At 37.0% G+C, this 23,654-nt stretch overlaps 1 protein-coding gene and 1 long non-coding RNA gene across 2 annotated transcripts in view; one reads left to right on the forward strand and one right to left on the reverse strand.

Moving 5' to 3' along the window:
• Positions 1 to 5,372: 5,372 nt before the first annotated feature.
• On the forward strand, positions 5,373 to 10,558 carry LOC142105783 (uncharacterized). Its single transcript, XR_012679719.1, has 6 exons — positions 5,373 to 5,618; positions 5,825 to 5,904; positions 5,995 to 6,030; positions 7,354 to 7,482; positions 8,722 to 8,754; positions 10,397 to 10,558. It is a non-coding gene; the product is annotated as an uncharacterized LOC142105783 (long non-coding RNA).
• An 8,775-nt stretch (positions 10,559 to 19,333) lies between these two features.
• ADAD1 (adenosine deaminase domain containing 1) overlaps positions 19,334 to 23,654 on the reverse strand; it is a 59,829-nt gene continuing 55,508 nt past the window's right edge. Inside the window, exons 10-12 of the mRNA XM_075200217.1 lie at positions 20,446 to 20,683; positions 20,190 to 20,322; positions 19,334 to 19,744 (exon numbers count right to left, since the gene is read on the reverse strand). Coding sequence (XP_075056318.1) covers positions 19,631 to 19,744; positions 20,190 to 20,322; positions 20,446 to 20,683 — 485 coding nt within the window. The 3' untranslated portion in view covers positions 19,334 to 19,630. The remainder of the gene's footprint in view (positions 19,745 to 20,189; positions 20,323 to 20,445; positions 20,684 to 23,654) is intronic.

A 23,654-nucleotide genomic window follows, 5' to 3' on the forward strand; every position in this document is an offset into this window, starting at 1 on the left:
ATTGGACGTTAAGAGCCTGGATCTGTAGGATTTCTTCCTGGTTTGTGGAGGACTTTGATGATCACACTATTAAAGTGCAAGGGTAGTTGGCTATCTTGCCACAAATCCTAGGCCTTCTGCTCTTCTCTATCTATAACACATCTCTTGGAATATTAAAAAGCTCCTTTGGATCTCAGTATTGTCCTCTATGCGGATGATAAATTTATTTATCCTCTTCGGATCTATCACCATCTGTGTTGGCCCACATTATTGACAGAATTTCTATCATTTCATCAATCGCAGTCTAATAATAGAGCTAATAATATTCCCACCAGAAAACAGAAGTTACCTACCCTACATGACAATAAATTCGGCCCCTCAAGCTCGCTGCCTAGGTGTGATCCTTGAGTCAGAACTATTTGTTCCCCACCTCCAATCTATATCTAAATCTTGTTATATATTCCCCGATTATGCACATATCACAAACAAGATAATGCAAAAACTTTAATTCACACACTCATCATCTCCCACTTTGTCTATTGCAATACCATCCTTACTGGTCTTCCCCTAACCAGGCTCTCATCCCTATATTCTATTTTGCTTACAGATGCTAGAGCTGCAAATAACTGTCACAGTTTTCAGACCACCTAGCAGGTCACATGTTCCAGGTCACCCAGCAGATGCGCAGGGAGAGTTCATTAACTGTCAGTTTCCAGAGCAATCAGAGGGTGCACAGGTGTATTGGCAACTGTCACATTTTCCAGAGGACAATGGTAATGTATAGTTGTAAATTACGGGTGGACATTTTGCGACATAACTCTGAAACAATGCAACTGAGTACAAAGCCAATATTTTTCTGCAAATTTACAGATCAAGACCTTTAATTTAATATATGATGTGCCCTACTTAGACAATGGCATCATAGAAATAAGTCATTCATAAAAGTCATACTGCTATTAATATATAGATAAATATTTTTTAAGGGCAGTGCAGATAGAAAGTACATCACAATTTAGTATTGTCCTTTGCAAATTATGACTGTCACTATACGAACACTAAACAAATTGTGGTTGAGTGACTAGAGCGGAGTTTATAAACGGTGGTCATTTACATCATCGAAAACCACTGATTATCTAGGTAAACAGACTCACATTTCCTGAGCGTGAAGTAACCATTTAATAATAAATTTGTCTTGAGAAACATAAAGGAGGTCATTACACAGCCCAACATCAGCTTTGGTCCCACCATGTGATTGGTGTCAAACCACATAGGCAGGCGCGGGCTGGGAGAGGGAAGCCCGGGGGGGGGGGGGGGGGGGGGGGGGGGGCGCACAGACAGCCGCATCACATGACAGGGGATGCGGCCGGCGGGCCTACCACCCGGCCCTAATAGCGGTCTGACTGAGCGGGCCAGCCCGCCCCTGCACATAGGTCTATGGAGCACATGACAGTGTTTGGGGGTGAGCAGAAATGTGCTAGGTGTTTTTTACATTGTACATCCAGTGTGTTTTGTAAATGAGGTCCAAATTGTTTAACTAAACCTGATGCTTACTATTAGTTATTGTAAATGGGTTGACAACTACAGTTCATATACTTTAGGTGCGGCTCATAACAACTATCAGCTTTTTGATCAGTAGGTTTGACTAAGACAAACAGGATGGATGCTTACTTCTTGTTTTGAATGCCATCTGGCATTTTTACATCATGGTATCAAAATTGATTTATTCTGGTATTGTTTCCACTGATCAATACAAAATACTCTGTAATATCAAATATATTTTAAAAAATGCTAAAGCTTTTACTTGATTAAATATGAATAAGAAAAGGATAATAACTGATTACATAAGTATCCACGCAACATGCTGTAAAACATTGGCAAAAGCACATTTAGCTGCAATTTTTACTGAGTGTTTAGCCGTAAGTCTCCGCAAGCTTTAGAAATCTGGGCACTGCAATTCTTCTTTGCAGTACTGATTAAGCTACATCAGGTTGGTTGGGAAACATTGGTGACATTTTTAGATCATTTCATAGATTCTCGATTGCCTCTAACATTTGTCTATATTTTGCTCCATTCTTTTTGCCCACTCTTTTGACAGGTTTTCCAGTCCTTGAAGCAGAAAAGCAAACCTATGGCATTAATTCTACCACCACCATGCTTCAGGGTGAGTATAGAATCCTTAGCCAAAATCTAGGTGAGATTTCATGAGAATGTTCTACAATAATAATTTTCCTTTTTCACCTTCCATGAAGCACAGAATTGTGACGTTTCTAGACTATTATCCCATAAAGAATTTCAAAAGCAAGATTGTAACTTGGTCAGCATTTCCATGGGCATCTTGGTAGCCTAATAAATGCCCTTCTTACATAGAGCATTAGTTTAAGAGGATGAACTGTTCAAGACAAATTCAGGTTTGAGACATTTTCTCTCCATTTCTTTACAATGGACTTGGCTTAGTAAGACTTAGTAAAAGTCTTTTCCTTGCCTTCTCAAGATTGGTGCTTTTCAATATTTTGCTGTTGGATTTGTTAAGAATGTTCTTGAATCTTCATGATGAAACTCTTGTTGGAAAAATACCAGCCCACTGAAGGACCTCAGACAATTGTATTAATTTTAAAATTAATTGAAATACTTTAAAGCGTTGATTCTTTATTTGCCATCACTTGTTGTTTTTACGGTAATCACTGGTAAGAATTCTTAAATAAGTCAATTTTGATTCCTTGATGCAAGAAAAGAAAATGTGAAAAAATACTAATAAGATGGAACACAACACTGTTTATAGCTACTGTATATTATTGCTAAATATTTATCAAATTATGTATATAATGAAATAACTTTTATTTCCCAGCAGTCGAATAACTCCCCTAGAGGATAAAGCAAAATTTATTTGAATTTTGAAATGTTTCAATATGTCTGGCAGGTAATTTAAGTGGTGTCTGCAGAATGGTTTATTAAACAATTTGTTAATTATTAAATAAGTGGTTGAAACATACTATGCTTGCAAACTCTGAGATGCAGTAAATTATTTTATATTACCAGAAATAGATTTTACCTGATCAGTCAAGTATTGCTTTTTAATTTAATGTCATTCATAGAGTGTATTATCCAGATTATCAAAGAACAGGATTATTTAATTATCAGTTCAAAAATATCATGATGATCTTTGAAAAGGTCTACATAAAGGTACTAATATTAACAACTGGAGTGACAGGTAGAAATGCTGGTAACCAGGCTGAGCAGAAAGCAGGAATGGAATCATAAGATAGAGGACTGACATGGTACTGGTATAATGAGATTGCCCAGGTACAGGACTAAATAAACTGGATATAATGACAATGTTAGTAATGAAGCTGTCCAGGTAACAGGACTGAAGAAGCTTGTACATAATCTGTTCAGGTAACAGAGCTGTAGTAGCTGGATAAACTGGCAATACCTGTAAATAAGCTATGCAAGTAACAGGGCTGAATTATCTGGATATTTTGGTAATGCTTGTAAATAAGCTGTGCAGGCAACAGTGCTGAAGTAACTGGCTTGGGCCAGGACTGAAGCCAGAAGTATCCAGGGGATAAAAGAGAAAGCAAAGTCCAAAAACAAGCCAAGGTCAAGGGTTCCAAAAGTCAGCAAAGTCAGAGTCAAGCCAAAGTTCAGGTGTCTGGGAAACCAAAAAGGAGATTCATCAGCAGGCTCAGAACCTGCAGCACAAACAAAAAATAATGACTTTGCAAATCTGTGATACAACAAGCCCCTATATTTAATGGGTAATTATCAGGGATGATCAGCAACAGCTGGAGAGTGATGCACACAAACTGAGCATACTCAGAGTAAAACTGACAGTAGACAAAAAACACACTGAGCATGCTCCAAGAACAGAACATTGAAGGCTATCTCCACTTTTTAAGAGTGCGAGGTTGTGAAATAGGGTTTTTCAAAAAACTATGAATTACAAAATAGGGAAAAAAGTAGTGTTGTCTACCTATTATAACCAACCTTCGCACTATCCACATTCACCAAACATGTTAAATACTTAGGCTGGTCAGTTTGGGGCACTTAGGCGAAAATTTAGGAACCTTAACTATGCTATCCATTTTAAGGTTTCTGTGTAAAAGACAATGGGTTCTTGCACAATGGTTCGAAAGAAAAAACCCTGCTGTTTAACAAAATATGAATATATATAATAAACATTCCACACTCCCTCATTTTAAGGCTCTTTATATCTTCTATGTTTTCTTTTCTTGCAAGACTGTTGAACTCTGTTCCCTCCATCTTATTTCTTATGCTTTTCATTAGGCTTTATTCCTAAAAACATGTTGCAGAGCACATTTATTGTATAGAGTTTCTACTTTACACTCAGTTGTATTGTTATATTTGAACGTGTCAAGTGTAGCAGACCTTTCAGGCAGTATATACGTTAAATTCTAATACACACAATGGGGCTTATATACATTGTACAAGACGAAGCAGAGAACAGCTTTTAGCCTGGTTTTGATAGATTAATGAAAGTTAATATGTGACATGCCCTAATAGGTAATATGTATTTACCTTGCACTATTTTATAAAACAAGCCCTATTGTCCCCCAGCTGGAAGAATGTAGAGTTTAACATTTCAGACAACTGACCAACTAACTAACCTATTAGAGGCGTATGTGCAACTTCATTATGATAATGGAAGGGTTAACGTATAAAGAAATGTTAGGAAAATTAGGTTTGTTTAAAGCACCTTAGAGGTGACCAAATTGATATGTATTAATGTATTCAAGGTCACACAAACATTTCATATCAAGGACTATAAGAGGACAGGTGGTCATAATTTGCAAATGGAAGAAATTTGATTTCAGGACGAGTATAGAAAGTGGTTCTTTACTTTAAGAGTGGTTAAGCTGTAGAATTCCTTACCACATAAGGTCATGGCAAAGTCACTAACAGAATAAGACATTGTCTGTATGCCTTTCTTACAATGAATGATATCTGTAGTTTTAAATAGTTGAGGTCATTGATCCAGGGACTTTATCTGATGACATGTAAATTAAATGAACCATTATATCAAATAATAAATGGTGTTGCCCAGAACTCCATGGAAGAAGGGATTTTTACTAGCAGTGGAACAAGAGGTGATTAAAAAAATAAACATTTTATGGAACAAATGGCATATATGAAAAGTAGGACATTTTTAATTGGAAAAAAAAAGTGAATTCATGGTGATGGACCCACTTGAAGTAAATTTACTCCACAGTATCTGCATAGAGTGGAAAAGGTAATCTTCAACAGGAAATAAACATTTCCTGTAAGAAGCTGCTCTTTAAAAGTTGCTTTGAATGTGTGTTGAGTGCAAATAGTAAAATAGGAACAACTTTTTTTTTTTTTTTTTTTAAGAATGTGCACACTGGCTGTGTATCACATATAATAAAATGCATGATTTGCTCAATGACCAGCTTATGCAGCTCAGTGCTTGGAGGTGGCACATGGAACAAAGGGGAAAAACTGGTGTGTTTAGAAAGCGTCATGTCATTAGAGAAGAAAAGTTGAAGACAGTGAGTGTGGGTTAGAGGGATTTTACCTACATCCATTCTGTGCTGCTGATACTTAAAAGAAATTCCAAAGAGTCATCAAGGAAGGAAAAGAAAGTAATATTTATTGCCTCACAGGTACTGCAGTGTACAACTATCTGTAATATCTAAACTTTCTCTTTCCACCCTCATTTTATTTCCATGATTAAGAATATAAATTCTTCTTTGGGAACTGTGCCTATCTCATTAGCATTATATGTATATTAGCTGAAGGAAGATAATTACAATGTGTAAGTTTCAAGCATTCTGTTTGCTGGTGTTAACCTTGCTTGTTTTCTCACAAGAAACTCCAGTTCCACCAAACAGCCAGGCTATTCTGTTGACAATACAACGCGATGTTTCTTTTCTGAAGCAAGGCATCACTGTAAGTATGAAGATTATATTTGTATGATCTATACAGTATAATTTTTTGGTGCACAAATGAGTAATACACGTTGTATTCTTTTTTATCCAGGTAAACAATACGTTCCGCATACCAACGGATGTTCCGGTAATTATTTTTGAAAAAATCTTTTATATGTAGCATAAAGTTAATGTATTTATTGCTCTGGTCAATGTATAATAAATATAAAGGGAGTAGATTTTCAATCAACATGCATAGTTTTTTTTTTATTGTATAGTGTTTATTTAAGCAGAATAAACCAGAAACGCATTTCACTTCAATAACTGGCCCTGTATATCTGCTCTGCAATTCTTTAGTTACTATTGAGCAATGTTATGTACAGTAGTTACTCTGTATTAGAAGTTACTCACCCTTGGAGCTCATGGCTTGGACGTGAACAAAATTATACATCGGATTGCTGGATATTGTTGTAGCTTTAGTACGTTCCTTTGATTTTACATGTGCTGATCATTATTTATCTTCACATTCCTGGTGTTCTGTTCTGCAGTACTGCTGTGTAAAGGTTTTGTATTGGTAAACCAATCAGGATGTCAGCTCTTTTTAATTCTAAAAAAAATATGCAACAATACTATATATATCTTTAGTTGCACCAAATGCGACCACTGGCTACAATATAATCGCATTCACCATGTATATTAGTGTAAACTTAGTGCTATGTGAAATCTCTGGTTTCATAAAAGGAGTTGTGCTTATGTGAAATTGTGCCAAGGTACTAATGTGGATGTATCTAGTTACATAGTTGGAATGTAAGCATATATATCAATCATTAGTGATATTCTTTACTGGTGGAAATGTAAGCAGATGTTCACTTTCAAATGAAGAACATTCTGCAACCATTAAGGCTGTCAACTAAAAAGTGTATCAAATGTTGTTAAAAAGTATACTCTACATGAAATGTAATTATGCAGCATAATTACATGTAATACACTAATTAAAAAATGCCTAGTTACAAAAGTGAAATATGTTATGCTATGGAGAAAACCCGCATACACAGAACAGTATCTTCTGTCATGCTTTATTGGGTACAGCATATCAATAAATAAACCAAATATTTTAAATAGTATTTACAATGAGAAATTCTTCTCTTTAGAACAAAAAAGGTTATGTGTGGTTGTTTTTGCTAGGTGAAACTTTTCCATGGTATGCATAGCTCAAAAAGTTTTCCTTGTTAACAAAAAGTAACCATTAAACTTTTTTTTTGTAGCCAGTAGGGGCTCACTTCCCTTCACAGTATACGGGTAATATTTAATGTAACCTCACAAATATGCAGAGCAAATTGGAGAAAATGTTATTATATGATTCTATAGAAAATATAAGCATTACTTTAGACAATACTACTCTTTAATAATTTTACTCTATAATATGTACATTATATAACATTGAAACTATTATTTTTCATGCTTCTTTCAGGGTAACTGTACATTATATGCCCTTGCCTGTTTTGGAGGAATGATGGCTGAATTAGAAAGAAAACATAAAAATGAAGGCGAAGTAACTAATGCAATCCTCAACATTATCACCAATATAAAGCAAATCATAGTAAGAAAAAACTGTGTTTTTTTTGCAATTGTTAATGAACCTTACCTCCCTAGTGAATGATTGCATATGGAAATAAGTCAGTTATACCGTGCATAGTTTTCATCATTTATTTTGCAATGCATTTCACAGTGAAGCAAATTTTCTAAATAAGAAATGCTATATTTGTTTATTGGGGGTACCTATGGGCTGATAGACGGAACTGTCAATCATACGCCTTTTGCAAAACACAGCTAAAAAACACATTAGAAATAATGGAATAAATATATACATTATGTACATAAACACACAGGACGTATAATTGTATTATATCTCAATATTTAAAAGGAATAGTCCTGCTTAGTCCATTCAAGTTGCTATCAGCAACAATTTGTGAATTGGGTTGTGTGAGGTTCTGAAATTTGATTGGTATTTTTAAAGGTGTCTCTACCCCGAGTTTATTTTCCGCATCTGCCAAATACATGTAAGAGAGATTGTATACTTAAAATTTACAAAATATTCTTACAAATCCCACCACTCCAGCGCTGACAACTTTGCCAGCAAGCTCAACAAACAACTCCATTCCCAGCCCCATGAAGGCCCAGCAACAATGTGGCAGATCCACATCTCCTCACTGCTCAGCTTGATAAGAATGTAATAAGTGCATTATAATGTAAACAAGCATGTATCCCATTATATTAAGGTAGGAGAGCATGCAGGTTGCCTGCATGAGCTGTATGCAAAACTAGCTGACAGCACTGTCATCATTGTCAATGAGATACATATTGAGATGCGGGTGGACAAAGAAAAAAGACTTCGAGGCCAAAGAAACCCAACCTTCATAATAACTGCAAGACTCACTTCAGAAATCATATGAATGCTAGGTGTTATAGATATTTGCTGGTACTCGCTAAATATATCCTAGAACTAGTCTGTCTACTTACTAAGATTTATCAATTTGTGCACAGCAGACAAATTGTAGGGGTATTTCACATTTGGACCTATACAGGCACAAGCCCCTTATCATCTAATGGCAGTCCTGCATGGGGTACCTTTTAAGCATTTATAAAAATCAGCGGTGTTGGGGAAATATTTACTTTCAGAAAAAGTATTTTGAAAACATTTATAGATAAAGAGATAGAAAGACTTAACAAGTAAATGTTTAGGAAATTCTGTTATATTCTGTATTTGCTTGGATTCTGCATTGTTATTTCCATTGTACTGGATTCCTTTGGCTAATTGTTTTCTTCCTTTTTTTTCTAGGAAATGAAATTAAATAAGACAGTCACAACACGGGTAATTATCTTTAAGGTTTAAACATTAAATAGAAAGAAATGCTACAACACAGAGTAGACAGAAAAGTATTATTGAATAATTGCATGCTGTATAGCTCTAACTGTTTAGTTATTTGTGATACTATTACGCAATGCTCTTCTAGCAGACTCATTGCATGATAAGATACAGTAGGCTTTTTCAAGGATTGCATTATATATTTTTTTTAATGTCGAATTAAATCATTGTTGTCGTCATAGAAACTTCCTTCCGTAACTCCATCTCACTTTAAGTCACTAGAGGCTTATTATCCTGACAAGTTTTTTTTATTCTTGCTTGTTTGTCTCTGCCTTAAGCTATTTCTGTAATCATGGCTTAGTGCTTATAATACACTCTCTATAAAGAAACATTAATATTAAACTGCTAAAATGACAGGAATCACATAATTCTGAGTATCTGAATAATACAATATACAGGATTTATAACTAGGTGGGGGCTACTATACTGAATGGCTCTAAGACTATAAAAAAAATAGCAGTGTCACTTTAATGTTAAGTGAGTTTCGCTGCTGATTGCAACATGAGCCAATAAGTTCATGCAGCTACACATATTTCAAGGGCTCTTATGGTTAATGTTTTATCACATAGGAAAGCATCTTGTATTTACCATTTCCTCTTCTAAGTAAACAGCTATACTGAAACCACATACCTGAAAAGGCATTTGAACAATTTTCATTTTCTTACTCTGCAATTCACATAGTATTTTGATGCAAAATGCATTGCAACAATATTCCCCTATTGTAGTATAACAGACACAGTGACATTATTTTAGTATAGAGGTCCATGTAGTCCTTCTATAATGTGCCAGTGGACTCTATATGTATCTTAATGTCTGCAGCATTGTCTCTCTCATTAAATAACTGTTCCCTAAACATAGGAAAAGGGAACTTTTGTGGCAATATAAAATATGTAAAGGTGGAGCTCTATTTTTTCCCCCCTCTATTACCTTCCCCCAATTAACAGATTAGTTTGAACTGTGTTTATGTTCACAAATATTTACCCTTCCTATATCATCCTGGACTGTCTTCATCACTGTGTGAAAATATCAGTCTCCAACACTTTACAACAAGTGTCATAAGAGTGGCAGGTTTGTCCACAAATGTGCTGCATGCACCTCTTTCCATAAATGTTTCTTGCTAGTATCTCAATAGTAAAAGAAAAAATACCTATTATTTACTAATTAGAACTAGTGATGCCCCAAAATCAGCAAGTGTAATACATCAAAAGTGAGGTAATATGTGGAGTAAGTCCACGCTCACAAAAAAAACCTTCTTGTTATTAATAATTAGTATTTTTTTTTAAAGGCCTATTGTATTTTAAGTCAAATGCAAACAACACTTTGTTGATGGTGGTAACATATTTTACAAATTTCAGCCTTTTTAGCCGACATATAAGGTAGAATGTTATGTGGTATCAGTACAGTTCTTTGTTTTATAAAGCACTGTACGGATACCGCGTAACATTCTACCATATATGTCGGCTAAATAGGCTGAAATATGTTAGAATTAATCAAATTATCTTCATAATAAAAGTAAAAATGCTAAACTACACCCTCCAGTTGGTCAGCATATGACTGATATATAAATATATATGTTCTTTACTTGCAGGCGTTATGTTCCAATAAGGAGTGTAAGTTCCACATGGTGATAAAAAATACTCCTCAAGTTCTTCAGAATCTGTTGGACTTCCTGAAGCACATACGGTCACAAAAATAATTTGCTCTCATCTTCTGTGTTCACTACATGTTGCTCAATTATGTATTTATTGAAAAAAAATCATATCTATTTATTTTGTATTGTATAAGTTATTACATTTTCATGTATTTATTATCTTTGTGATATACTGTAAGCAACTAATTTTAAATAAAAATAAAATCAGATATTGTTCACATTTCTACATTTGAGTCCACATTATAATTAATGTAATTAAACAATAAAATATATGTAATTTTTAAATACAGTGTGTGATTAGTATTACATATGTACTTAAAAAATATATTATGTGAAAATAAGGGCAACAGCATTTGTGGAATAGATACACATGGATTGTTACCATCCATTAAAGGCTGCAATAGCTTATGTATAGCCACACAAAATATGTTGCATTCCGATGTGCCACTGACCAGTCCTTTATTTCATCTATAGAGTATTGTAAAAATGTAACATGGTGACAAAGTTAATTTCTGTCACAAAAAAATTATCAAACCACCTTCCTCAGTTGTCCACTTAAAAAGAAAACTTACTGTGTTTAAACCGTGAGGAAAATGCATTTATTACTCTTGTAACCTAAATGAATTATCAGAAACGATCTTAAGGACAAGCACAGGATTTCTACAGGGAGGGTATTAAGGACAGAGTAGTGTGAGATCCACAACTGCTAGAACCTTTACATGAGATGTTCACCTTTAATAGACCCCTTACGAGGAATGAGTTATGTTCCACAGTACTCAGTTGTCCCCAGGACTTAAGCTTGGGTAATAGCAGTTGTTGCCCAACGGAGTGGACGGAACACGGTAGGAGGTAATGGGCAACCATGATATTGTTGACAGAACTTAGGATACAGTTGGCAGAAATCAGCGTCAGACAGGCATGCATAGTCTGGCACTTGTCTGATGGAGTGGACGGAACACGGTAGGAGGTAGTGAACAACCAGGATATTTTTGGCAGAACTCCGAGTCAGACAGGCAGGGGTTAATGCAGGTAGTGTGCCACTTGTGTTAAAGAGTGGGCAGCCCATGGTAGCAGTAAGTGAGCAAACATAATGTATTTTGGCAGGATTCAGATTCAGACAGGTCAGAATCAGGAGTAGAGAAGACAGCTGAATCCTTTAAACAAGCCAGGTCAATAGCAGAACAAGTCAAGATACAAGGTACACTAGGTCAAGCAGGAACTACCACCAGCATTGGTATGCTGCCAGAAAGAGTTTTATAAAGGCAACAGCACCAATCACAACTGGAGGATAGTTAGATGCATGAGTGTGGTAAGTAATAGCACAGCTGCCAGACTGGGAGCTAAAGAGAAGCTTGTTGCTATTTATCTAGCAACCAGTTAAGCTGCAGAATAGATCCTACACATTATTGCTAGAGATGAGCAGGCTCGGATTCTGCTAATCCGAGCCCACCCGAACAGTGCGGATCCGAACGGGATCCGAGCACTGTTCGGATATTTCCGGCGGGCAAAAAATTGAAAACAAGGCTCTGTCGTCCAAGTCTCGCGTCGAATCTTGCGAGGGGTGGGAGGGAGGGCCCAGAACAATTCCATCTTGTACCTCTTTTTTTGGCATTATGTGCTCAAGCTACCTCGGTGCAACCTTTTGGCCTAAAAACAATATTGTGAGGTGTTCAGAATAGACTGGAAATTAGTGGAAATGATTGTTATTGAATGTTGTTGAGGTTAATAATAGCGTAGCAGTGAAAAAAAAACCCACAAAACTGGTTTTTAGCACTTTTTATGTTTTTTCCAAAATAAATCCGAATCCAAAACCTTAAATCCGAACCAAAACCTTTCGTCAGGTGTTTTGCGAAACAAATCCGAATCCAAAACCTCAAGCAAATCCGAATCCAAAACGCAAAACACGAGACACCAAAAGTGGCCGGTGCACATCCCTAATTATTGCAGCACAGCTAGCAGACAAACAAGAGAGATCCTAACTCTTAACAGAGGGTTTCTAAATGCTTGATTTTGGAGCAAAAATAACCACTTGCCGTAATAATAATAGAATTAGAAAAGTACAATGCATATAGTGTAATAATGCAGGTTTTAAAAAAAATAATAAAAAAAAAAAATAGGCATAAAGTAAGCTGTAAATTAATGTAAAAAAAGATTCATATCAACCTCACTTAAAAAAAATCCATCTTGACCATTTTACAAAATTACCACTTTGTAATGTTAAGCTCCCCTCACATCCAATTAAAAAAAATTACAATTAGTGTTACAGTTACACAGGTACCACATTCCCACAAAAATGAGTCTTAGTGGTATATTTAATAAACTGCAAGTTTTAAAATTGGAGATGTTGCCTTCAACAACCAATCAGATTCTAGTTGTCATTTAGTATAATATACTAAGTATAAAATAAGTAGAATCTGATTGGTTGCCACAGGCAACATCTTCACTTTTTAAAACCCGCAGTTTAGTAAATATAACCCAAAGGCTGCAATGTTCTGTAGTTTATTTTAATGCATGCACTAAATTAGAGATTCCAATTATGTTTTTACTTGTAGCATCATAAAATTAATAATTTAGTTTATGACCATTGCAGGAAATAATATATAGGTTAAAAAAAACTCCAAAATTTAAATACATAATATTTCAAAGATGGACTACATTATTAGATCCCAGCTATCTGTTGAGATTAGAAAATCATATTGAGCAAAATTGTGACAGGGAGAGGTATCAACAGAAATTCATTTTAAAATGTGAATAGTTGTTCTTCAAAACATAAATAAAATATAAAAGAAAAATGTATTAAGGTTTTAATCCAGACATATCACCTTGGACCAGAGCTTGAAACTGACGTCATTGTAGCCTGCCGGGATGTTCCTTCATAGGAGCTGTTTCAAGTGTCGTTTTTCAACCTGTCAGTGTTATCAGCCTGTCGGCCTCTTTACAGTCGGTGTTGTCACTACCGTCATAAGGTACCCCACCCTTCGGATGATGGGGAGGTAAAGACTGTTTCTCAAGTTTCAACTAACAATAGTTTGCATATCTTATTCAATGCTTTAAGATAGACTTGCTGAATATACTAATAAGAACCATTGCACTAGGGTGTAATTCCACAGGAGACCTAGTAAAAATAAAGAGCTAGAGTCAGTGTAAGTGTATGTGCACCATATTAAGGGGCATATTTAATTGTCGGTGGAAACGCAGAAAATCTCACGCTCCGCGCACTATTACCGTTATTATGGCAATAGTGTGCAGAAAAAATGTTATTACGGTACTCTTCTTGCTGGATTTCAGCTCGCAGCTCCCTGAGCCGCGAGCTAAAATCCAGCTAACTATTACCGTAATAACGGTAGTAGTTTTAACGCGGCGGGGAATCCGGACAGTTGTATATGTGTCTAGGTCTGATTGAGTAACAGTTGCGTCCACTTGACAACAGAAACAACCCCCAGACACTCCAACTTGCAGACATGTACTAAAACCATTTATTTTATAAGTTAAACACAATTGCTATAAAGTGTCAATTAAAACTAACCTAGCTAATACAGAAGTACAACTTCCCGACAAGTGTAGAAAAAAAATTATGTTTTTATCGTTGCTTCTACACAACCAGAAAATCCTAAAGTATGGCCAAGTGACTACTAAAGTTTGAACACAGGACTTAATTTTGCTCAACTAGCTGATAATTTAAGATAAATATTGTTGGAATTGCAAGACCCAGGTCTAGGAATGCAGACTTATGCACAAGAGTACAAGTAAACTGAGCAAAGTCTAACCATGAGGAAGCCATGAGTTTTAAAGCTAGAGGGAAGTGGGATTGTTTTTGTGGACAGCAGTGTGAGAAACCACTGACACAAGCTGTACATACCCCAATCCTAAAAAAGTTTGGCAATAAGTGCACTGAAGAGACATTTATCTTGCATAATCATCATTTGCTATTAAAATTAACTGTGGATTCAAATAAAAGGGGAGGAGCTCTGAAGAAATATAAACAAAAATAAACATCCTGGTTCCCAGATACCACAGGACACCTTCAGTGTCCATGCCTCGACGGGTCAGAGCTATTTGGTGGCACAAGAGGGACAATATTATGCAGGTGGTTTTAATGGTGTGGCTGATTGGTGTATAGAATACTATAAACACTGTCATCATTATGAATAAGATCAGGGGATATGGCCCCATTTTGCCTTCTCACAGTTAAAACACTTAACATACAAACTTTGAAAAACAGCCCCATACCATTATCCCTCCTCCAACAAACCTCACAGTTGGCATAATGCAGCCAGGCAGGTAACGTTCCTCCGGCATCCACCAAACCCAGACTTGCTCATCTGACTGCCAGAGAAGGGTGATTTGTCACTTCACAGTCCAGTGTCAGTGTGCTTTACACCACTTCATCTGACGCTTGGCATTGACCTTGGTGATGTGAGGCTTGCATGCAGCTGCTTGGCCATGGAAACTCATTCCATTAAGCTTCCACCGCACAATTTTGTGCTTACATTAATGCCAGTGGAAGTTCGGAACTCTTAAACTATGCAATGGACCGAATGTTGGCAACTTTTACACACAGTGCGCCTTACCGGTCGTTGACGCCGCTGTGATTTTACGTGGTCTTCCGCTTCATGGCAGAATTGGTGTTGTTCCTAAACGCTTTCACTTTCTAATAATATCACTTATAGTTGACAGTGGAATATCCATCAGGGATGAAATTTCACTGTCTTATTGCAAAAATGGCATCCTATCACAGTACCACGCTTGAAGTCATTGAGCTCTTCAGAATGACCCATTTTGTATCACAAACGGAGAATGCATGGCTAGGTGTTTGATTTTATACACCTCTGGCAATGGGTCTGATTGAAACACCTCAATTCAATAATTAACTGGTGTAAACAAATACTTTTGTCCATATAGTGCATTTATAGCCTAGCATGTCTATATTGCAGAAAAGCATACATAAAAAGCATACATGTCCTAAATAGTAGTAGTAGGATTATGATGGTCAAAGCTCCACATATATTGTGCAGCTGCTTTAGAAAAAGAAAAAATGCAGTTCCAAGATTTTAGGGCAATACTGAACTGTTAAATGAAATGCTGTGGCCCAACGATTAGCAAGATCCATTTAAAGCATACAGTGGGGTTATTCACAAAGCGCAGTGCACAACACTTTCATTGTGCACAAGTGCACCTAGATAATCTAAATATACATCTAAGCATTGTGCTCTCCAATCTTCTGCTCTCAGGAAACTGCTCCAGAAGTTGAAGTGTGCCTTGGTATGCAATGAGGTGGAAAATTTTGAGGTACACTGTGCAATACATGCAAACACACGAACATACAAACATGGCCATAGTGCTGAGGTAGCAATGCTAACCACTTTGCCACTGCTGCCCAAAGTGCAACCTCCATGCATAGTTTCAAATACCTCAATCCCACATACTTTGAGACCTCTCTTCATTATGATCCCTGAAACCAGTAGAACAGACCCATTGGTTTTCCTGGGCTTTTGTACTGTATACTACTTCAAGAGATGTCATGTATCTGCACTGCTGCTGTATTAGCATTCCACCAAGAGAACCCAGGTGACTAATACAAGAGTATTTTGAACTACACCGCTAACAGAGATCAACTTTGCAACCAAGAGCGATACACAGCTAATAATTCCACAAAAGGAAAGTGTGGTCAGATTATAATACTGATAAGAACACTGTGCAGGGACAACTCAATGCACATGAATTTGCATTAAATGACTTAGATGTCATTGTAATGATACACTATTTACAATCTTTTTTTAACTACATTCTACTTATTATTGCACACTATTTCAGCTACTTTGTATCATTTTTGATTGGTGAAAGGTAGATTTTAAATGCACTATATGCTACAATCTCCACAAAGCATTTGCTTTGTGCCTAGAAGAGGGGATGCATATGTGAGACAATTTTGTGCAATTCGTCAATACAGGCTGAGAAAACTTGTGTTTTGCCTACTGTGATATTTTCAGACACCAAATTTGTATACCAATCAGACAAATAAGAGGATTTTTGTACTTGCGTTAAATCCTTTTCTGATTTCATCTGGGGGGCACTGCTACCATGGGGTTGTAGGAGGGTGAATGGCGTTGACACTTAAATAGTTAAACTGTTAATGTAACTGTTGACAGAAGCTCTTCCCCTCTGCAACTCATCAGTTATTTAAGTGCCCAAGGAGTCGGGCTGTTTTCAGTACTGTTCTGCAGTACATGCTGTTAGAATAGATTTTCTTCTATTTATTCTTATTATTGTTTATTTTTATTTAGGACTGGGCAAGTGCTGTAAGCAGCACTTGTACCCATAGGACTAAAAGGAGCACCGCTCCGTTCATTTCAGTTACGCTAGATTTCTTCAGTTAGAGGCAGTGATAGCCGCGCATCGACGAGGCTGCCACTGATTTCTCCTGTCAGGTCCGCACTGCCTCAGGCATAGAGCATTGTGCCCTTGTCGGTGAGCGGCTATTACAAGGAGATACCAAGTTCCCCGCTGAGGTGGAGGGTGGAATTTGGATCTCGCTGGCCAGAAGTGACAGACTTGTCCTGACAGGTCTTCGCTGACTCAAGCATAGAGCGTTGTGCTCTGATCGGTGAGCGGCCATTACAGGGAGATACCAAGTCCCCGCTGAAGCAGAGGGGGAAACATGGATCTCATTGGCCAGAAAAACGAGAGCAAACAGTGCTGGGAGTGAGAGATTGACAAATCAGAGAAATAAGGAAATTTTATTTAAAAGGTAAAGTCCACTTTTGGGCACCTCTCCCCTTGAACTCACAATGTTGAAATACGGAATCTGCTAATATCACTCCCATAGAATGTACCAGAGACTACCACGGAACTCCACAGTGATCTCAAGTATCCTTATATTTCACAGTGTGGTGTGCATTATCCCTGCTATACTCTCTATGCTTCTGTCAGCTTGTCCAAACACTATCAGACACCAAATTAAAAGAATGTTCGCTATTGCGGACACATGGGAATATCACATATCTACATATTGTAAGTAGGCCAAGTTTTTGGTCATTTGGACTTTCACAATAGTGGTCTGTTTTTCCTGTTTACATTTTTCCTGAATGTTATGCAACTATGATTAAATGACTAGGCTAGTACATTTATGTAGCGCACACAATTCAGGAGTGACTCAATATTCATATCCATATGCTATTTATCATATCATTAAGCAGTGTGAAATGTCTAAAAACAAATACAAAGAAATGTAAAACTGCTTGTTTGTGTGAATTGACTTGCAGATTTGAAAAGCTTAAGTTTCTTATAAAGAATTTTTCATTTTAAAATGTATGTCAGGATGAGAGCATAAATCTGATATGATGAAATAGAATATTGGATGTCAGGGCCCAAATACAACATTGCATTGAAACATAAATGAACCTGATTTTCAACTCAGATAAATGTGTGACAAAATGTTTTTTAAAAGGAAACAATTAGCCAAGTAGGAGGTAATTAAGCTAGGTAAGCCCTTTGTGAGGACACCAGTTTAAGATATGCAGATCACAGACATCCATTGTTTTTGATCATGTATTCCACTAGCTAATTAACTTCCTTTCAATAGATATTGTAAACACAAACGAACCACTAGGTGTAAATTAGAGAGCCATATGCCTAGGTGAGAATCTTGGAGACTCCTGTAAAACCTGTAGGCTCTTTATGTAGGTATATAGAAATATGAACTTGAAAGGAAATGCCTTCATTTTTCATATTTTGGGAAATCCATTTGCCACTCCGTACTGAGGGGCAAAAACCACACAAGGGTTTTAAAACATAGATACCAACTATACAGGGAACAGCCATAGTATTTCAGGTCGAGATCGGATATTGTTGAAATTGCATCATATTTGGTATTTAAATGTGCGGGAAGTTATGACCGGTTTATTGAAGGGGAAGTTATGTCTCTGGGAGATATCTGAGAAAAGCCAAGACAGGTCAAAACCTAGGAAAAGTTTTGAACAAGCCCTAGGTGACACCCAAGGGGCATTTCCGCCCCCACATTAGCATTCACACTGCCCTTGTGAATGCTGTCCCATTAGAGTTTGCTTAAAAACCTGTGTTTTGAAGGGACAAGTGGTCATCTTCTTGGGGATCAATCTAATTGAAGGACTGTCCATCTTTTCTGCCTGCCCTAGGCATACAGATTAATATATGTAAGTGATGCTCTGTACTTTCATCCCATTTGTTTTACTTGTATGTCAAATCTTTATCCAATGTTTTTTCATTCTCTGTAAGCATTGTACTGTTTGTATATTAAATCTAAAATGTAATAGTTCTGTCCTTATTGCTCTAAACAAATTCATTGCCTGTTTAGAAGAGACCGATTGCTTGGCTGGATTAACTGTTTAGAAACCAGTGTGTGAAATGTTTACTGTTAGCTACCAGGGCACAAAGTGTGCACAATTGGGTGATTGAGTTATAGGTTTGCTATGGGCCTTATACGTAGCTGGTGGCAGTTGCCGAGATGTGTGAAGCGTGAGTCTGTGTTGGGAAAAGGGACCAGTGAAATCTGTAGCCTTAGAGGGGAGTGTGAGATTTGGGCTGGAATCCTGTGTGTTCTCTTACAGTAAGCTTCCAAGTCACAAGTGCGCAGAGGGCGGTCTGTGACAGATAAAGGGGTTCAGGAGCAGTTTCCTGACAAAATAGAGGTGATATATTGTATGACTGTTGGAATATATTATAAGATATCTAATCAGGGAGTAGCTAGAGGGGCTTATCCCTGACAATGTACTTTAAATGTGTTGTGGCCAATGTGTGCAACTTACAAGACAAATACTGCAGCACTTTGTAAGAGTGAGAAAGCATATACATAAATGACATTTGTATATAAAAATCTTTTATACTGGCACAAAAAAATTCCAATGTCTACATTATTACAGAACAAAATTTGCTTATTTGCAGCATTTTAACAAACAAGTCTGTTGCCATAAATCAAACACATAAAGACAGACACAATGAAACAATGAGGGAATCCTTTATATAAAAATCAAATTATTCTGAGTGAAAAGATTGCTTTCTTGTAATTTTGCCAATATTTGAATGTGCTCAAGGAAAACATGCACACTTGCCAACAACTTCAATGTAATTTTTTTTTATAAAATGAGAACTTAAATGAAATATAAATACAAATCTACAAGAACTGCAGTTGTATGATTAAATTGTAAAGTCTTCAATGGTGTTTGGCTTCACAATCCAAGATCCAAACCCTTGTTGCTCCAAATAGGACTTCAACAGGCATTTTGCTTCTTGGTAGGGTATAGCAAGGCTCTAAACGATAGATGAGCATTAGATGTTAACTTACAGACTGAATATATAAAATATATTTAAACAGACATTTCCTCAAATGATTACAGGCAAATATTTGGAAAAACCAGCCAGTATTTCACTTACATGCAAAATAATAAACTAATTTGTACACCTTGCATTGTAACATGGTTTGTCCACGAGAAAACTTACTCCTTTTTTTGCCTTACTTTCCTTAATAAATCAGGCCAGAAATGTGCATAGTTTCTGGACTTAGTAAGTTTTGTTTAATCTTTAGTATTTACCAACCCAAATCCTACTGTCAGTTATTTGCATAAATGCAACCTTATGTACAGACGTCATAAAATGTTTCTCTGCAAATTATAGGTTCATAATATTTAGCAAATTATTAAGCATAATGACACAGCTTGGTATGACATCTTCTACATACAATTAATAATTTAGTTACCTTTGCCTCATGATAAGATAATCCACGAACAACATCCTCTCTTTTTGTTTCCTTTACAAGTAAGTTGAAACGACTTAACATCGCAGCTTTGCAAAGACGGCTTGCCATAGAATGCCCACTTTTAAATGGGGAACTAAACAATGAAACAAAATGAATTTCCTCATTTGCAGGTAGTAATTCAATTACCATGATACAATTGTTGTTATTTGTATCCCTAAAGATTCATATACAGCACCAAATGCTTAAAAGCACATACCTTTCAATGCTTTTCCCTTGCAATGCATTCACAACTTCCAATGAACTATCTCCCTGTGACCAATTCAAACTTAATGTGCGATTAGCGGCAGCAGTCTGAATTGCGTGTGTAGCAGGGACAATGCTTATGTAAGGTCTGTTTACTAAGTAAAACATTGGCAATCTTGAAGTAAGAGCATCATCAATGCGTTGTTTTACAGCTATTTCCAATCCTCTGGTTTCTGTGCAATTTGCATTGCCTGAAATATAAAACCATGTGTACACATGAAATACTTGAATATGTTTATACATAGAGTTCTGTTCAACAGTCATCCACCACCACCCATCTTTAATATTGATAGTTAAACATAAAAGCATAAAATATCTACTGATTAAAATAAAATAGAAGTCTAATATAAGGGACATTTGTATAACCACTCATTAAACAAAAGAAACCTGTAAAAGTATTACTGTAGTATATTTCTACAAGATGAATATAAAGAGAGACATTTAAAAAATCATGCTACAAATAATGTGTAAATAACTAATAAAGATGAGAAAACAGTATATATTCCAGCTGGTCTGGGTGGGTCAAAAACAACTGTAAACTTCTAAATAATACTTTATATATTATGTATTATGACAAAACACCAAATCTGTACACATAGAATAACTTATAAAAAAATATTGTAGATGGGCAATGAAACAACATGTAAGTATAATGGATAGATAGAATAGCTCCCCACACCCACATTCATATCCTGTGAGGGAGGGGAGTGTAAGAGAATGTTCTTCAGAGGGGAGTAGTTACATATTTAATTAAATATTGGAAACTACACAAACAAAATCCCCATTATACAAAAAATAAAAGTAAAAGGTTCTATAGGAGGATACTGTACTAGGCATGGAACTGCTAGTCTACCTTTGCACACTCCTTACTTATAAACATTTTTTACAAAAACTTAGGTATTCAATAAGTTAGATATCACTGGAAGCAAATATGATATGATGGAACAATCCATGTATTCACTGTCTACCCTGGTGAATTTGATATTGTTTGAGGACAGATGGGGCTGTCTTTAGCTAGCGGAGTATATTTTTATTTTTCCATATTTACTTTCACACAATTAAAGCAACCCCACAAATGTACTGCAAACTTTTCTTCGCAAATATTTATATCAGTACATAAAAAAACCAAAAAGGTTTGTTTTTTCACATAACTGCAAATCACCTGTATAAGATCACTTGTAACAGTGATGTAATAATAGCTGGCATTAGATGTCACAGGTATTTATATAGTGTGTAGCACTTTCACATTTAATACAAGGAACTCACAATGCCATGTATAGTGATCATCCCACCACGAGAACCTTGGTTGTCATTGCCAGGTACTCACGGGGATTAAGCCCAGGGTAATTCACCATATGTAAAAAATAAATGAATATACAACAGCAGGAGGATGTAAATTGAATTCATGGATGCAAAAGGAATGCTGTGCTAGATGGTTATTATCAATATCAAGAGTAACAGACATTATGGCTCAACAATTTGACTATACAGGAAGAAATGATAGATCAAACTGATCGGACAAGTCTGTATCCATTTTTCATTTAAATATATATGTCCATATGTCACTATGTTAGAATAACTTTTGATCATTTAGTGTTAATTGGATCGCAAAATTGTTTTGTCACTTGTATCAGAAAACATTATAAAACAGAAATCCAAATATAGTGGCTATAACAAAAATAGTCTATGGAGACACTTGTCAAAAGCAATTCATTTTAAAAAAAAGGTGGGAACAAAATGTGTCAGACCCTTTAAATACAATCAACATAGGATTTACTGCCACTTCTGTCGTACACTTAAGGTGTCATCATTGTAAATACTGCATCACATGGCACTCGCTACCTTACCATTAAATGGGCGGAGGGTCACACTGGCACCGGAGTCAGATAAGAAGGATTGACACAAGTACACAGGCAGAAGAAAGGGGGGCGTCCCCCTTTTACACCTGGGGACTAAAAGGGCCAGTGAGAGACTTACTAGTAAAACCAAGTGGGGGAGGTTAAGAACTTGCATAGGCAGGAACAGGAGGAGAAGGGATAGTATCGAGTGGAGATTTGCAGCAGCAGGCAACCATCGCCATTGCTGATAAAGAAACTCACAATTACTTGAATTCAAGCAGCAGACATGCCTGCAAATAACCGGGAACACACTGCAGCAACTGTCCAACAAGGCAGAGGAACCCATGCAGGCGTTTGATTGAAGCAGCTGAGATTCAGGAACCCAGCCATGCACGAGCATTACACAGCAATGGCTATGGGTCACATGTGAGCAAGAGAAGGAGTACAGCTAGAGGCCGAGCAAAAGGTCAGAGAGCAGCAAAGAAGAAGCACATCAGCATGGAAACCCTAGCTATCTCGTTGGACACAGAGGCAGGATAAACCCAGCAAGTAGCAGAAAATATCACAAACCAGTAGTCCATGGTGAGTGAACTTTCCCTCTTTCCCTCAACCTACTGTACAGGGTCAAGGGGCTGAAGATGACAAGGAGTTGGGGGATAAAGGCAGCTTAATGAGGCAACAGCTTGAGGGGCTGTGCAAAACACCCTCATCGCAGCATTCATCTCAGGCTAACATGGCCACAGCTTCACCCGCTAATGGAGTGCATATTCCGCAGGCATGGAGAGCGGCTGGACACAGTTTCAGAAAAGGTATCAGGTCCCCGGATCTTGGGTATTCATCGTTCCAACACAATTACATGGACAGCCACCCAGCTATGGTCCATCGCCTCTAGTTTTAGGACAGCAAGAATGGGAGCCCTACACTGGATTTGGTTATCAGCCTGCTCCATACCCCTATTATCATCTTCCACGGTTACCCTCACCCCCACGGCGCAGCCAAGAGTACAGGTATAGAAGTCTGGAGCAGAGGCATCAGCGGCATGGTAGTCGCTGAACGACAAGGGAGCACAGTCGGCACAACTCGCCTAAGGGCAATAAAGCACGAGCATCATCTAGGCATCAAGAAAAAAGACTGCAAAAAGAAAGAAAATTGCATCAGACCAGACATCAGTGCACATTGCATGGAGATAGGAGCTCACACAGGGTGACTGTAGATGCTGGGTCCAGGACCACAGCAAGAGAAGGACATCGCTAAAGTCCACACCAATCCAGCAGTTCGACACTGCTCACCAGGTGCCACATCCAGCATGTTCAGCGGTACAACA

Source organism: Mixophyes fleayi, chromosome 1 (genome assembly GCF_038048845.1).
Source record: "Mixophyes fleayi isolate aMixFle1 chromosome 1, aMixFle1.hap1, whole genome shotgun sequence".
Lineage (NCBI taxonomy): Eukaryota > Metazoa > Chordata > Amphibia > Anura > Limnodynastidae > Mixophyes > Mixophyes fleayi.